A 15211-nucleotide genomic window follows, 5' to 3' on the forward strand; every position below is an offset into this window, starting at 1 on the left:
TGTCATGTTTTTTTTATTTAATTTGTTTACTTCATAAAGCAAATATTTAAATTGATGTAGAAACTACTTTAACAACCGGTCCTCGAAGATATGGGGACACTATCTTGAACATTGTACCGGTGCCACGCAGACCTATGTGACTCCTTGGGGGATTTCATTGGTTAATATTTTGACGTGACGCAATACCGGAAGTAAACCTTTTGGCCAAGTCAGAGCCCATTACACATTCTCTGGCCAAGTGCAGAGCTGTCAGTTCCAAAGAAAGGCGCTTTCTAATTACTGGATCACAGGCGATAAAGAAACAAAGTAACCTTAGGAAATGATGCCCGTGTCCCCCTTCCGTTAGTCTAAACGGAATGTCTTCATAATTTGTTGTCCTATTTTTTTGTGGGATTAGGCTTAACTATGCACTCTGTTGCCGCCTTCGCGTTAGCAATGCTATTGACTGGTGTGTTTTCATCCCAGCATGACCGCGAGCCTAAAACTCCAGACTGGCGAATGACTCTGAAAACCATACGAAATGGCATTCACAAGATAGACACCTATTTAAATGCAGCTTTGGATCTTTTTGGTGGGGATGACGGACTCTGTCATTACAAATGCAGTGATGGTAAGGGCAGCTAATTTTAACTTTCACAATACTTTTAAACGGAGACTGCATGTTCACCTGTTTAAAGGATGTCATAAGCCTACCCTATGACCTGCCAAGTATATCCATAGTCTAAGGTAATAATTAACCTGAAAAAAAAAAAACATAGGTGCTCCAATCTCAGAGCAATTATATACCAGCTAGCCACCCAGGGTATGATTTGTGGTGGGGGGCAATAATCTTGTTTTTGTTTACAGGTTATGTACCAAAACCCCGTCCAGATTACAAACCTCCTCCACCTAATGGGTGTGGTTCACCTCTGTTTGGATTTCAGGTCTGAAAGAAATTTACAGTCGGGCTACTAGCCTACTAAAAATATACATTTGCTACTATCTTCCAACTAAACACTGAATATGATAAAAAAAAAAAAAAAAGCATTTACTTTACATCTCTAATGTCTCTCAAAGTTTGATATTGGGATCCCATCCATGACGAGGTGCTGTAATCGGCATGACCGATGCTATGACACTTGTGGAAAAGAGAAGCATGTCTGTGACGACCAGTTCCAGCAGTGTCTCGAGACCATTTGCAATAATTTGCAAAAGACCCTAGGACTGGCCCAAAGTGTTCAAGGTGAGGCCTCCCAGTGCCAATAAAGAACCAGTATGCACAGAGAAATGGAAAACTAGCACCTTACTTGATGCTGTTCAGGATCTCTTCTTGCTATGTGCTGAACTCTTTCAGCTACAAATGGCCGACATCTGAATAACTCATACTAACCAACCGATGATGATGATGATGATGATGATTGGCATGCTACTGTCATGAATGACAATGTGTGGCACTCTTCACATACTGTGCGTGTGTGTACTGTGTGTGTGCATTGTTTTGTTTCCTTCTGCAATATTCCCTATAGTGTCACATGTAGTTAGAGAAACACTTCTGATGTCTTGAGATTGAGTGTCACATGACATCAGGGGTATAAAGCCATCCTCTAGTTAACGCCGCTTGGTTCTGCCACCTGTACGCTCACGGCAATCCAAACTTTTTTATCTGTAGTTCCCTGTTGGTGGAACGCGCTACAAGTTCCTACCATAGCAAGGGCATACCTCTATCTTCAAAAACCTCCTGAAGACCTTAGCACTGCTAACAGCTGGACATGCTTACTCTAGCACTTACCACTACCCTCTTTCCTATCCTGACTATCCCTCATTTCCCTCCCTTGGCTTTGCTTGAACTCTTATTCTTTTTTATGTGAGTAGTACGTATTGCTGCACTAACCTATATATTTATATATCCTAGTGGCACTGTACCTTTATTGTACCTTGATTGTTGTAAGTCACTTTGGATAAAAGCACCAGCTAAATGACTGTGTGACTAAATGTTTGTTTGTAATATTTCTACAGCATGTGAGTCTGCGGTGACTCTCCTGTTTGATGCTGTCATGCATATGGGCTGCAAACCCTATATGGACAGCCAGAGGGCATCATGCATATGTCACTTTGAGGAGAAAATGGATCTGTGAAGTTCTGCTTTGAACAACTTTGGGAATACACAGAGGCCACCAGGCCTGCCATTCAGGATTTAAACAGCCGAGGATCTCATCTCATATTATTGATCGGACCTGCTTCATTATGAGCGTAACACCATGATTAAGTCTGCATCAGTGTGGCTGCTCTGGCTGTGACTAGTTAATGATATCACTCAAGTGATAGGAAGGATCTCAGGGATGAAATTTAGTCATGAATGACATTGTAAAATGTGAAGAAATATTATAGGCCCTGATTGAAATGATGGGTAAAGTGCAAAGTCAGGTAACAGGTTAAGTTCAGGTGCATGAACTAAAGCCATTGTGTGTATGGTCCTCTTAATGGTATTAAATTAGCAAATCCATTTTGTTCAGTTGTTAAATAAGCTCCAGTTAGACTTTAGTCATTGCTCTTTGCCCATCATTAGAATTAGGGCCCTGTGTGTTATAATGGTGAAAACATCTAGGTTAATATCAGTTACCTGATGCAGTATAGCTATTTGCAGTTTGTAACATTATTAAGGTTTCATGTGGTGTGTGTATGCAACACATTTTTTAAGTTGCATTCATGAATGTTTAATGACATGCCTCTTAACTTGAATATAATTTGGAATGAACAGGTTTCTGGATGTTACAACCATGCCTAATGAATTTGTGAAATAAAATATTATTGCACTATGTGCTTTTTGCATAAAGCCAGTGGATCATCACTTATTTTATATCGTAGTGTTTGTGAAAATGAATATGCTCTTGTATTCATACAGCGAATACAGCTCTCCATTCCTTGCACACTTTGGGAATGAGTACGCTCTTGTACTCAGTATGCAAAAACAATCTGAATATCCTCTTGTATTCCTGGGCGCTTAAATGACGAGCTCTACTAGAAAAAGATTCAAAGGCAGGCCTGGGAACCAGTTAGACCAACAAATGCACAACAACAACAATGTTCTCAAAAGCTTCCAAATGTATTACAAAAATCAACCCGTAGCATATATGTAGCAGAATGATTGGCCTTTGCATGTATCAATATCATGCTTGACATTTGGGTGTATCAACACGGAGAACAAAAACAACAACGAACGAACGATTAAAAGTTTTTTTTGTCAGGGACGTCACTATGATTGAAAGACAGGGAGGCTTAACCCCTAGGGTTGTAGGTAATGTGCGTGCATAGAGCGTGTCGGAAAATTTTCATCACACCTTAAATGGGCTTCAATGAATTTATTATTAATTAGGGACACCATGCCATTTTTCACTCAGTCTAGTGTGCAATTGTTTTGGTTTGAATATTGTTTGGTGATTGTTTGATTATTGAATGATCACATAAGTGAATAGTAGTTTGTAGTAGCTAGTAGTTAAGCAGCACTTAAGCACACTTATTGTTCTTATGTTTTCTTAATTTTACCTGTCTCCCCAATTTTTGGTCAGCTCTTGCACCTAGGCCCTTTGAGACAGAGACACCGTTCCAACTTTAAAACGTCCGGTCAGTACCGGTGTAAGTTGCTCATGGACATGACGTCACGGGAGCATGTCATTCTTCCGCCATATTGGATTAAACAGAAAGCGAAACTAAATTTTCACAGGTCACAAATTGGTCCGAACTTCACGAAACTTGACGTACATGATCTTGGACCAAGCCTCACAAAAGTTACTATAAGGATTTTTGATTTTTGGAAGCGTTTGCCCTTGACAGCTGAACGAAATCGGCACGTAGCTGCAAAACAGGAAGTTAGGTATTATCTCAGGAACGCTGTCACGTATCGAAACCAAACTTTGTACATGAACTCGGGACTCCAATGTGAGGATGCACAAGATGGTGTTCCTTATTATTACGCTGGAATTAGAGTATAGTTCCATGTCAAATCAGCCTAGAAAATCGCCATGTTTCATTTTCCGTTGGTCTTATTACACTTTCTAACTCGAGAGGAGACAAGTTTTAAATAGGAAAATTACCGGAAATCTTAGTCACTTTTAAACGTGATGCTCAATGCATCAATAGGCTCTCAAAACAATTACAAACAGACACAAGGTGCCTATAGAGGAGGCCCATATAGATTATTTGTCAAATAAACCAGTAAAACAGTATTAGTGGATGGAATATATAACATCAGTGTTTCCCATACATTGACTAATCTGTGGCAGGCCGCCACGAAATCAAAACAGGCCGCCACACAATAATGTTCTATGTTGTACTATTTAAATAATTAAAAAATAATTCAATCACTTTCATTGAGCTAAACTTTTTTACGCACACAGCCTTTCCTTGCCCCTCCCCGCTTTCTCTCGTAAAGAGCCTGCTGCTGCATGTACATTTAACAAAACATAAATGATTGTTGAAGGATTGTTGTTGCCACATAGAAGCATTGCATAGCAGGCTTGTGCAAAATTCCAGAATTGAATTGAAACTGGCTCTTAAATTCCAATTCAATTATTGAATTTCTCTTGCATTTCAATTGAGGTAGCAAACAGGAAGCAGAATTGCAATTCGAATTGTGCACAACCCTGTTGCATAGAAGGTGGCGTGCTAAACTGCTAATCCAAATCATTGAATGGATTTGTGAATTCGGTTTCATGTTCACAAAAGCTGAACATTTTGGCCTTGGCCTTATGGCCTCAGCCAAGGGTCCCTTGAGCTGAAAAAAGTTGAAGGCCCCTGAACTTAATGGTAAATCAAAACCAGCCGCCACACAATAATGTTCTATGTTGTACTATGTAAATAATTCAATCACTTTCAATTCATTCAACTAGGTTACTCGTGCATGCTCTATTAATTTTACTGACTCTGACACTAAATGTTTGCAAAATCCCGATGTAAATGGAAACATTTTCCAAGACTCAGAACGGTTTGTCTCAAGGAGAAGTATAAACCTAGCCTGGCTAGCGCCACCACTTCTCAATGAGACGTGGTCTGGGAACCAAACGTTCATTTTCTCGTATTTGAAAAAAATGCCCAGATCCGTTTATTGGGTGCCACGGATGTCTATCAGATGCGTCTGTGTAGCTCATCATCGTCTTGCTTTCCCCCTTGTTCTGTGATTGGTCCCCTATCTCAGGCGAAAATTTGCTCCATGGTCTCCAGGCTGCCTTAGCAGCGTGAATCAAATCGCGCGCAAGGCAGCATGGGAACACCCAGGCTAGTATAAACCTTTAATTTAACTAACTACGCAGAAAACATTATGAACTGCATGATCCACACATATATCAGCAGCCTTTTAACTGTTACAATTGCAAGGGTTCCCTAACAAACGCCTTAAAGTGACAGGCACCCCCAAGTCAGCCACCACCACAAATTGAATCCAATTCTGTGGGAATCACTGAACATTCACACCCAACTGTCATAACCATAGCTCATATTTTAAAGGTGAACTTGGCAACTATTTGAACGTAATAAACCCGTTTAGAAATCTGGATGGTTAAATGACCTGTTCTGGTGAAAATTACTTTAATCTCAGAAATTATTTCTGACTTTATTTCTCGAAAATGTTTACTTTTTTCCTCAAAAATTTTGACTTTTATCTTGAATATTTTGACTTTTATCTCAGAATTTTCAAAAATATTTTCTCTTAATGTGGCCCTAATACGCTTCCGTAGGTGGCGCCGCTTGTCTCTTTGGTTGTCGTTGAGAAATCGAATATTTGATTGTGGTTTCTGCAAGCTCAATATGGATTATAGGTCAAAGGTTGAATGAACGAGTAGTCACGTCCTTTCCATTTCTTACAGGTTGGGTCATTGTTGCCCACAACACACTAGCTTTCTGCTAATGAATGACGTCATTGACACATTTGAAAGGCTTTTTAGAACAAATAAGTGATTAAAAAAATATAACACTCAACTGTTTGTATTTTCTCTGCCCCCTCTTTCGACTGCAACATTTAAATTTCTACACAAAAAATTATAACGTGAGAAAAGTGGATTTTGAGGGTACAGCTCCATAGACCTCCATTCATTCTGCACTTATTCGTGAGCAGTTCAGAAACCGGAAGAGTGGCGGTTCTCTTTCTTTTACTGTCTATGGGTTCTCCCCTTATTAGACATTCTCTGATTGCAGTCAGGTGTTGCTGGTCATTCCCAAATAAACCAAAACTTTTTTTCCGGGGGTGAGGGGTAAAAAAAAGGTTTTGTCCAGAGATTCACTACTGTTAAATTGAACTATTGTTGTTATTTGCATGTCGCGGACAAAAGCATATGATCAGTATTGCTTCATTCAATATGATCAGCTCCACCAATGCCATTCTTCTTGCCCATCTGAAATGACTCCTATACATTTGCTGCCTCCATCCTTTAACGTATGATGGCCTTGAAGTCTTGAGTTAGTGAATTGGCTACTGTTGATATCCAAGTTCTGTGCGTGCATTCTCTATCTTGATTTGCGTTCTGTAGTGCGTAATTCTGCTGCATAAAGTTGAAAATCATACTGTGTTTATTGTACAGCAAATAAATAGCCTACCGTCATGCAGTTCAACAATGAAGAATTTGGAGAGTCATGATAGGGTAACTTTTGTGAAAAAATAGCATTGCACAAATCGCAACCTCTTCACCAGTGCTTGGAAAGGCTACTTGTCTCAGTCAACCCACTGCAAATAGGGTAGACTGAGTACAGTTGAGACATGTGTACAGTTGAGACACCTTAAATATCTTGCTTGCACAGCAACAACAGCAACAGCAAGTTGTTATTTTTGCTATGCACATGCGTATTAGTGCCCTATTTGATCATGGCAAATTTGAACGACAAAAGTATCTCCCATCCAAGGATATCGGCACATGTTTTTTTTTCCAAAGTAAGAATTCCACTTCACCATGCACCTTCGACAATGAATAGCTCATTACACTTATGTTACTGTTAAACGTAACTGGTATCATTACAAACATGATTCTGTGTCCTAAAAACTGGCATATTTTATGGCATTGTGTCATGTAAGGTCGTTGCAAAATCTAGAGAAATGTGTGAGGTGGTCAGCGGGGTACAATTGAGACACACATTGGATTGTGTTAGGCTACTTGAACATTCCATTTGTAGGCTACTGTTCGCTATCTGTTCCTGTGTCACATTTTGTTCATGATGTATTCCTTTTAACCAACGCTAATTTAAATGAAATGAATGAATTTGAACTACAAACACTTTGCAATTGCTATGTTTTTATTTATTAAACTTTCCAACTAACGGTTAGTTAACTATACATCATTAAAATGGGTGTCTCAACTGTGCAGGTGGGTGTCTCAACTGTATATAGGGTACAGTTGAGACACAGTCAGTCATTATGTTGTGCATAATGAAACCAAAAATTTTGACTTTTATCTTGAATATTTTGACTTTTATCTCAGAATTTTCTAAAATATTTTCTCTTAATGTGGCCCTAATACGCTTCCGTAGGTGGCGGCGCTGGCTAGCTGTACTGCAGCAGAGCCCGTTTACGGAGAGCCGGATCACTCCCTATTAACTCCATTGTACCTGCAATCTGTTGCAGTTCCGCTAGGGGCGATCACGAATAAGTGCAAAAACAATGGGGGTCTATGGAGCTAGACGGCTAAATTTGTCTCTTTGGTTGTCGTTGAGAAATCGAATATTTGATTGTGGTTTCTGCAAGCTCAATATGGATTATAGGTCAAAGGTTGAATGAACGAGTAGTCACGTCCTTTCCATTTCTTACAGGTTGGGTCATTGTGGCCCACAACACATAGCTTTCTGCTAATGAATGACGTCATTGACACATTTGAAAGGCTTTTTAGAACAAATAAGTGATTAAAAAAATATAACACTCAACTGTTTGTATTTTCCCTGCCCCCTCTTTCGACTGCAACATTTAAATTTCTACACAAAAAATTGTAACGTGAGAAACACAAACAACTGCCACCACTGTCCATCGACGGAGATGCTGTGGAGAGAGTGAGCAGCACAACATTTCTGGGGGTGCACATCAGCGACGACCTCTCCTGGACCACCAACACAGCATCACTGGCGAAGAAAGCCCAGCAGCGCCTCTACTTCTTGCGCAAATTGAAGAAGGCAAGTGCCACGCCTCCTGTCATGACTACATTCTACAGAGGGACCATCGAGAGCATCGTCTCCAGCAGCATCACAGTGTGGGGCGGAAGCTGCACAGATCAGAACAGGAAGACCCTCCAGCGCACTGTTAACACAGCTAAGAGGATCATTGGAGCACCACTCCCCTCCCTGCAGGACATTTACACCACCCGCCTCACCCGCAAAGCACTAATGATTGTCAAGGATACAACCCACCCTGCACACGAACTGTTCAGCCTCCTGCCCTCTGGAAAGCGGTACAGGAGCCTCCGCTCCCGCACCACCAGACTGGCAAGTAGCTTCATCCACCAAGCAATCAGGATGCTGAACACTCTACCCACTCTCCCATCACTGACAGCCCCCCCCCCCCACCCACCAGCCAACCAGGAACCTAGGAAACTAGGATCCTGTCTACCAAACCCCCCCCAACACCGCCATGTGGAACTGCACTGTGACTGCGCAGCCAAACGTGTTGCTGCTTCACATCAAGCCTGATATACTTGAATTACTGCATACTGCATATCAATGTAAATATACAGGTCACACAAGCACAAGTTTAAACTTCATGTAACTGTTAAGACTATAGAAATATACAACACAACTACCTCTATTTTTTTTTATATATATGTCCTATATTTCTATTTTGATACATACATGTTCTATATTTCAGTCTTGCACTTTAATTTAATGTTTATTGTCTATGGCTATGTCCATAGTATGTCTATGTCTGTATTTAAAGCATGTCTATGTCTGCATGGGAAAGTAAGAAACGAAATTTCAATTCTTTGTATGACCAGTGCATGTAAAGAAATTGACAATAAAAGCCGACTTGACTTGACTTGACAAAAGTGGATTTTGAGGGTACAGCTCCATAGACCTCCATTCATTCTGCACTTATTCGTGAGCGCCCTCACGTGGAACCAGAATTGGGAACTGCAACCAGTTCAGAAACCGGAAGAGTGGCGGTTCTCTTTCTTTTACTGTCTATGGGTTCTCCCCTTATTAGACATTCTCTGATTGCAGTCAGGTGTTGCTGGTCATTCCCAAATAAACCAAAACTTTTTTTCCGGGGATGAGGGGTAAAAAAGAGGTTTTGTCCAGAGATTCACTACTGTTAAATTTAACTATTGTTGTTATTTGCATGTCGCGGACAAAAGCATATGATCAGTATTGCTTCATTCAATATGATCAGCTCCACCAATGCCATTCTTCTTGCCCATCTGAAATGACTCCTATACATTTGCTGCCTCCATCCTTTAACGTATGATGGCCTTAAGTTTTGAGTTAGTGAATTGGCTACTGTTGATATCCAAGTTCTGTGGTGCATTCTATATCTTGATTTGCGTTCTGTAGTGCGTAATTCTGCTGCATAAAGTTGAAAATCATACTGTGTTTATTGTACAGCAAATAAATAGCCTACCGTCATGCAGTTCAACAATGAAGAGTTTGGAGAGTCATGATAGGGTAACTTTTGTGAAAAAATAGCATTGCACAAATCGCAACCTGTTCACCAGTGCTTGGAAAGGCTACTTGTCTCAGTCAACCCACTGCAAATAGGGTAGACTGAGTACAGTTGAGACACCTTAAATATCTTGCTTGCACAGCAACAACAGCAACAGCAAGTTGTGATTTTTGCTATGCACATGCGTATTAGTGCCCTCTTTGATCATGGCAAATTTGAACGACAAAAGTATCTCCCATCCAAGGATATCGGCACATGTTTTTTTTCCAAAGTAAGAATTTCACTTCACCATGCACCTTCGACAATGAATAGCTCATTACACTTATGTTACTGTTAAACGTAACTGGTATCATTACAAACATGATTCTGTGTCCTAAAAACTGGCATATTTTATGGCATTGTGTCATGTAAGGTCGTTGCAAAATCTAGAGAAATGTGTGAGGTGGTCAGCGGGGTACAATTGAGACACACATTGGATTGTGTTAGGCTACTTGAACATTCCATTTGTAGGCTACTGTTCGCTATCTGTTCCTGTGTCACATTTGTTCATGATGTATTCCTTTTAACCAACGCTAATTTAAATGAAATGAATGAATTTGGACTACAAACACTTTGCAATTGCTATGTTTTTATTTATTAAACTTTCCAACTAACGGTTAGTTAACTATACATCATTAAAATGGGTGTCTCAACTGTGCAGGTGGGTGCCAAATAGACAGTTGGCTCTATTTAACATAAGGTGCATTTTTTTGTCTTGACTGTGTCTCTACAGTTGAGACACAGTCAAGACAAAAAAATGCACCTTATGTTTATGAGCTAATTGTGGAAAATATAAACTACTTATGGGTATTATTGATTTATAATATTTTAGTCTACAAGCTAAGGAAATGGCATGTGGAATGTTGTGTGGAAAATCACTTCTTTTCAGTATCTATTTTTTGTTTGATTTTGTGTGGGCAAAAAGTGTCTCAACTGTACTCTGTCTACCCTACAAATTCACATCCAGTAGGCCGCACTGTTTCCATAGGCATTTTCCCCTCGCATGGTGGCAGTACGAACACGGAAGTTGCTACGCGCAGTTGACTGGCGTCAAATAGAGCCAACTGTCTATTTGGCATGTTGACACTTGTCCAATGACACAAGGGGGGGTATATCTCCTCGTACGTTCAGCATTATTGCAGCATTTGTCGATCAGAAGGCAAGCAGGAAGTAAAGATGGCGAGTCCTGCGAAAGATAAATCAGGTAGGAGAATACCTGCCAAATGATTTGAATAGATTTGTTGTAATAGTTTATCAGTAGGGTAGGCTACGTTGCGCAGTATGAAAGCCTTTTCTTGTTGTTGTCACCAGTACGATTAGCGGTGTTTCTGTAAGGCAAAAGCACAAACAGAAATCACTTGTTGCCTGGCTGCTGAAGGTGCCACACTGGCTTCATTTAACGTTTAAACAACGGCAAAACTGCTCCTGATTCTACTTGCAGTCGATTAGTTGACTGAAAGCTGTAGGACACTTAGTCCTTACATGGATTTAGCTGTAAACTAACTCATAATTTTTGTCTTAATGTACATGGGCTCACGAGGTGTTGTTGATTTAATGTTTGCAATCATTTGAGTTTCTTGGTCATCTTTCAGGGATCGTTGAAAAGGACAGTACGTCCAGTGGACGTATCATTGCAGGTGAGTTTGTATCCGACTCATCTTTTCCAGTATTGTCTAAAAAGGATGCGAAAATGTATCATTGACGCCCCGCATCAGTTGACTAAGAATGTAAAAGAGAACAGACAGATTCTATCACTTTTGAATCCCGTCCTTTTTAAAACCCCCTGCTGTCTTGCACTCTGTCACCAGGCCATTGAAACCCTCCAGCATCAGGTGCTTCTGAACAATAGAGGCTTGACCTCTCTGAGTCCAAATGCTCCATCCTCTTTTAGGCAGTTCACCTAAAACTTGCTGTGTGGTTGGGGTTAGAGGGTGTAGATGAGCATTTTAATGGCTTTGTGATGAGAATAGACGTTTTGAAAGCAGGCCTGTTATGCACAACAATTCCACAATGATCTCTGTCAAATTGAAACCATTTGTGTCTCAGGTGTCACTCAGAATGTCACAGAAACGGATGCCTTTTACGGAGGGTAAGACTAGCCTCTCATGTAATTTACTGAAAAGGATTGAAAACACCATTATACACACTTAATCAAAGCATTTTAACCTCTTGGCAGTTCTATCTCGTTGGACCCTGCCGAGGAGTACAAGATGGACCACAAAAAAAGAGGCCTTGTCCTCATCTTTAATCAGGAGCACTTCTTTTGGCGTCTTGGGATGCCTCCAAGGAACGGCACCAATATGGATCGATACAACTTGGTTAAAAGGTTTGTACGCATATTTGTATTGTATAACAGTAAGTAAAAAATAGTACTGTGTGCTATGTTGCATTTGATGTTTCACTGTAGACAATAAAGTGAGAATGCTAGGACCGCAGACAAAAAAGTAACCAAACAGAAAATGGGTGCACATGTACTAATTATTACAATCTTATCTTAGATTTGAGGTCATGAATTTTGAAGTGAGAGCATTTGATAATCTCAAACTGGAGGAGGTTTGGGACAAGATAGCTGAAGGCAAGTACTTTTAAAAAGAGAATAAATGCGGTGCAATGTCAGATAATACTGTAGGGCACACCTACTTTTACTGTAGGCAAGATACAGATCTAGTTTCACTTTCACTGGAGACTTTGCCCTCCACAGCTGCTGAGGATGATCACACGGACTCTGACTGCTTTGTCTGTATTTTCCTGAGTCATGGGGAGAATGATCATGTCTTTGCTTACGATGGGAAGATCTGCATTCAGGATGTAACAGCACTTTTCAAAGGAAAGAAATGCCCAAGCCTGGCTGGGAAGCCCAAGATATTTATCTTGCAGGTGACAAACTCAGGTCATGCCAGTAATAATTGTTTTAAAAAAGCATTTTTATCAGATAAATCTGCATTTTTCAAATTTTCACCATACCTGTTGATCTTCTGCAGGCGTGCCGTGGGGACAAACACGATGACCCAGTGACCCCCATGGATGTGGTGGACCATGACACTAAGACTAATAAAGTGGAGGTTGACGCTGGGGTTGTTTACACTCTGCCCTCCGGGGCGGACTTCCTCATGTGTTACTCAGTGGCAGAGGGTGAGTACACTGATAAGTGAACCTATTGGATACCCATTACTGATGCATGAGCATATACTTTTTTTAAAGGCGCAGTCAGGGATTTCGCAGGAAGTTGCGTTTGTTTGTGTTTATGTTTATTACCAGACACTTTTGTGCCAAAAAAAACGTACATTATATTTTAACCAAAGAGCAAGGACCAAACAAAACACGCCAGAGAGGTAGCTCACCCTTACATTCAGTATTCCCAGAGAAATTCCATGCAGGGTTTCGTTTTTGTTTGGGGGCAGGCTGCACACACTTTGTTTCCTGTTTTTGGAGCCTGAGGGGTATTTCACAAAGGCAGAATTAGGACATCCAAGATAAATAATAAAACGAGGTTTGACATAGCGTTGTCTGGTCATCCTAGCTAAACTCATTTCACTAACGCCAATCCAAGATGAGTAGGAGCAACTATGTCAAGCCAGATGTAAGCAATTCAGGATGTGTGCGCGCGCGCGCATTCTCGTTTCTGCCCTAAAGAACTCACGGTTGGAATAAAAAAGACGTGGAAAATAGTGTCATTCACACAAACTAACAATGAAGTGAAGTTGTCCTTTTTGGAATGGGGAATCATGGCTATTTCTGTAAAACAGCAGGAGTAGGCGTGGTAGACCAACTGAATGCAAATTTACGTATGCACCCATGTGTGAGTGCTTCCTTGTCTCGGCACGCAAGTGCTTGCCACAGTAAAGATGCACATAGTATGATATACCTTTTATATTATAGTTGAAAACACCTTCGAAAACTTGCCCCTCCACTTCCAATCAACTACAGTAGGCTATTCATCAAACGTCTATCAACAAAAGAAGCAATAAAGGAGTGCTTAGGCTATCACAATTATAATAATAACCATATGATAGTAGGCAGACAATCTGTTTTGTTTTGCGAGCAAATACATTTAGCAAATAGTATATAAATGGAATAAAGCTCCTTAAAAATGATCACAGGGGTCTGATTTGAATGACAGATAGCTGAACCAATAAGACAACATAATTACCATTAGAATTAACTTAGCTTGGCTGTTAGCCTGGTCAGGACCAGGCTAGGTGCAGAGAATAAATCCCCATGGTAACTTATGTGCCATCTCTTTTGTGAAACCAAGTCAAGGCTAAATTCATCCAGGAAAACCAAAAAATCCCAGGTTAATCCCTTATCTAGGTTTTGTGAAATACCCCTCTGGGCTGCCTATAGTGACCAGGTTTTTTGTACAGTGTACTCACAGAATGGGCAGCTAGCGGTCATGAGGAGATTATTGTTGTATGTGACCATAAAATGTCATGGGCTTGAAATTGCATAAAATCCCTGATCGCACCTACTAATTTTATTACACACCTGCTAATTTTGTTGCCAGATCTACAAGTGTTACTAAGCTAATGTTCTTTTCATTACTAGTTAATGTTTATTTCTTTGTCTGATTTTTCTTGTTCTGAAAAGGATATTACTCCCACCGTGAGACAGTAAATGGCTCGTGGTACATCCAGGACCTGTGTGAGATCCTGAAGGAGCATGGCCAGGCTCTCGAGTTCACTGAGCTTTTGACACTTGTCAACCGCAAGGTGTCCCGGCGCAGTGTTGGCCGATGTAATGATCCCTCTGCCATTGGAAAGAAGCAGGTGCCCTGTTTTGCCTCAATGCTCACCAAGAAGCTCTACTTCAGGCCTAAGAGTGATTAGTGTTTTCAGCCAGCTGTAACACACAGTGGGTTCATAATCCTTCCTCAGGTTTTCATGGCATCTATTCTCAGGTCATGAGTATCAGCAGCAAATAATCAAACAAAATGGTGCATAATGTTGTGACTAACTTAAAAAAAAGACATGGATCTTTAGTAAGTTCAAAAGGCTGTGCTAGTCAAATTTTAAGATTTTTCTTTATATCCTTGTAAGAGAAAACAAATACTTCATGGGAAGTTTGCTGGATTTATGTAAATGAAAATATTGCTTTGTACCTCTACATTCCAGCATATACTGCTGAGTATAGAAGAACACAAGGCAACCAAGTTATGGTTGCAGCAGGGGCATATACCAAATGATTCACAACCTCATATTTGGGGGACACAAAATGTTCAAAAGGGTAGTAACTATTAGCTCCTCAGACACAGAATAAATGGTGGTTAAAAAAATATAAAGACCATTGATCTGATACTAGTGCTATCTTGTTGGAAAGAAGACATCTTCAAGAGTCAGTGAACAACCTCAAGGCTTAAGAACAAACAGAAACCTGAATTACCACATTGTTTTGAAATGTTATGACCTTTAAATCATGCATTTGCTTCTGTACTGACGTAGTCCTCCACTGTGTGCTTTCAAAAAGGGAATTAATGTTAGTTGTTGTCACTTCAACTTTGATGTGTTAAACCCTTTGACCATATGAATTTTCACCAGAGTGTCTTGTTCTTCCAACACTGACAAACTGCTTAAG

The 15211-nt window shown here is 40.3% G+C and overlaps 2 protein-coding genes across 3 annotated transcripts; both read left to right on the plus strand.

Annotated features, from left to right (window-relative positions):
* Nucleotides 1-210: 210 nt before the first annotated feature.
* Nucleotides 211-2812, plus strand: pla2g12a (phospholipase A2, group XIIA). Its single transcript, XM_042110274.1, has 4 exons — nt 211-610; nt 847-923; nt 1057-1222; nt 1996-2812. Exons 1-4 carry the CDS (start codon nt 406-408, stop codon nt 2112-2114), a joined length of 567 nt encoding a protein of 188 aa, XP_041966208.1. The 5' UTR covers nt 211-405; the 3' UTR covers nt 2115-2812.
* A 7899-nt stretch (nt 2813-10711) lies between these two features.
* On the plus strand, nt 10712-14595 carry LOC121710099 (caspase-6-like). 2 transcript variants are annotated; one of them, XM_042094052.1, is made up of 8 exons: nt 10712-10844; nt 11233-11278; nt 11700-11729; nt 11817-11966; nt 12139-12215; nt 12342-12517; nt 12622-12772; nt 14228-14595. In XM_042094052.1, the coding sequence occupies exons 1-8, from the start codon at nt 10817-10819 to the stop codon at nt 14464-14466; spliced, it is 897 nt and encodes a 298-aa protein (XP_041949986.1). In that variant the 5' UTR covers nt 10712-10816; the 3' UTR covers nt 14467-14595. The 2 variants fall into 2 exon arrangements, with proteins under 2 accessions (XP_041949986.1, XP_041949977.1); XM_042094043.1 differs by having other exon boundaries at nt 10713-10844; nt 11233-11277; nt 11687-11729.
* The last annotated feature ends 616 nt before the right edge of the window (nt 14596-15211 follow it).

Source organism: Alosa sapidissima, chromosome 1 (genome assembly GCF_018492685.1).
Source record: "Alosa sapidissima isolate fAloSap1 chromosome 1, fAloSap1.pri, whole genome shotgun sequence".
NCBI classification, from domain to species: domain Eukaryota; kingdom Metazoa; phylum Chordata; class Actinopteri; order Clupeiformes; family Clupeidae; genus Alosa; species Alosa sapidissima.

Bases quoted from the DNA above. Each gene is read 5' to 3' on its own strand.
- pla2g12a (XM_042110274.1), top strand. From the start codon at position 406: ATGCACTCTGTTGCCGCCTTCGCGTTAGCAATGCTATTGACTGGTGTG. The intron at 611-846 runs GTAAGGGCAGCT...TTTTGTTTACAG, and splicing joins TCATTACAAATGCAGTGATG to GTTATGTACCAAAACCCCGT. The intron at 1,223-1,995 runs GTGAGGCCTCCC...ATATTTCTACAG, and splicing joins ACTGGCCCAAAGTGTTCAAG to CATGTGAGTCTGCGGTGACT.
- LOC121710099 (XM_042094043.1), top strand. From the start codon at position 10,817: ATGGCGAGTCCTGCGAAAGATAAATCAG. The intron at 10,845-11,232 runs GTAGGAGAATAC...GTCATCTTTCAG, and splicing joins TCCTGCGAAAGATAAATCAG to GGATCGTTGAAAAGGACAGT. The intron at 12,216-12,341 runs GCAAGTACTTTT...TGCCCTCCACAG, and splicing joins TTGGGACAAGATAGCTGAAG to CTGCTGAGGATGATCACACG.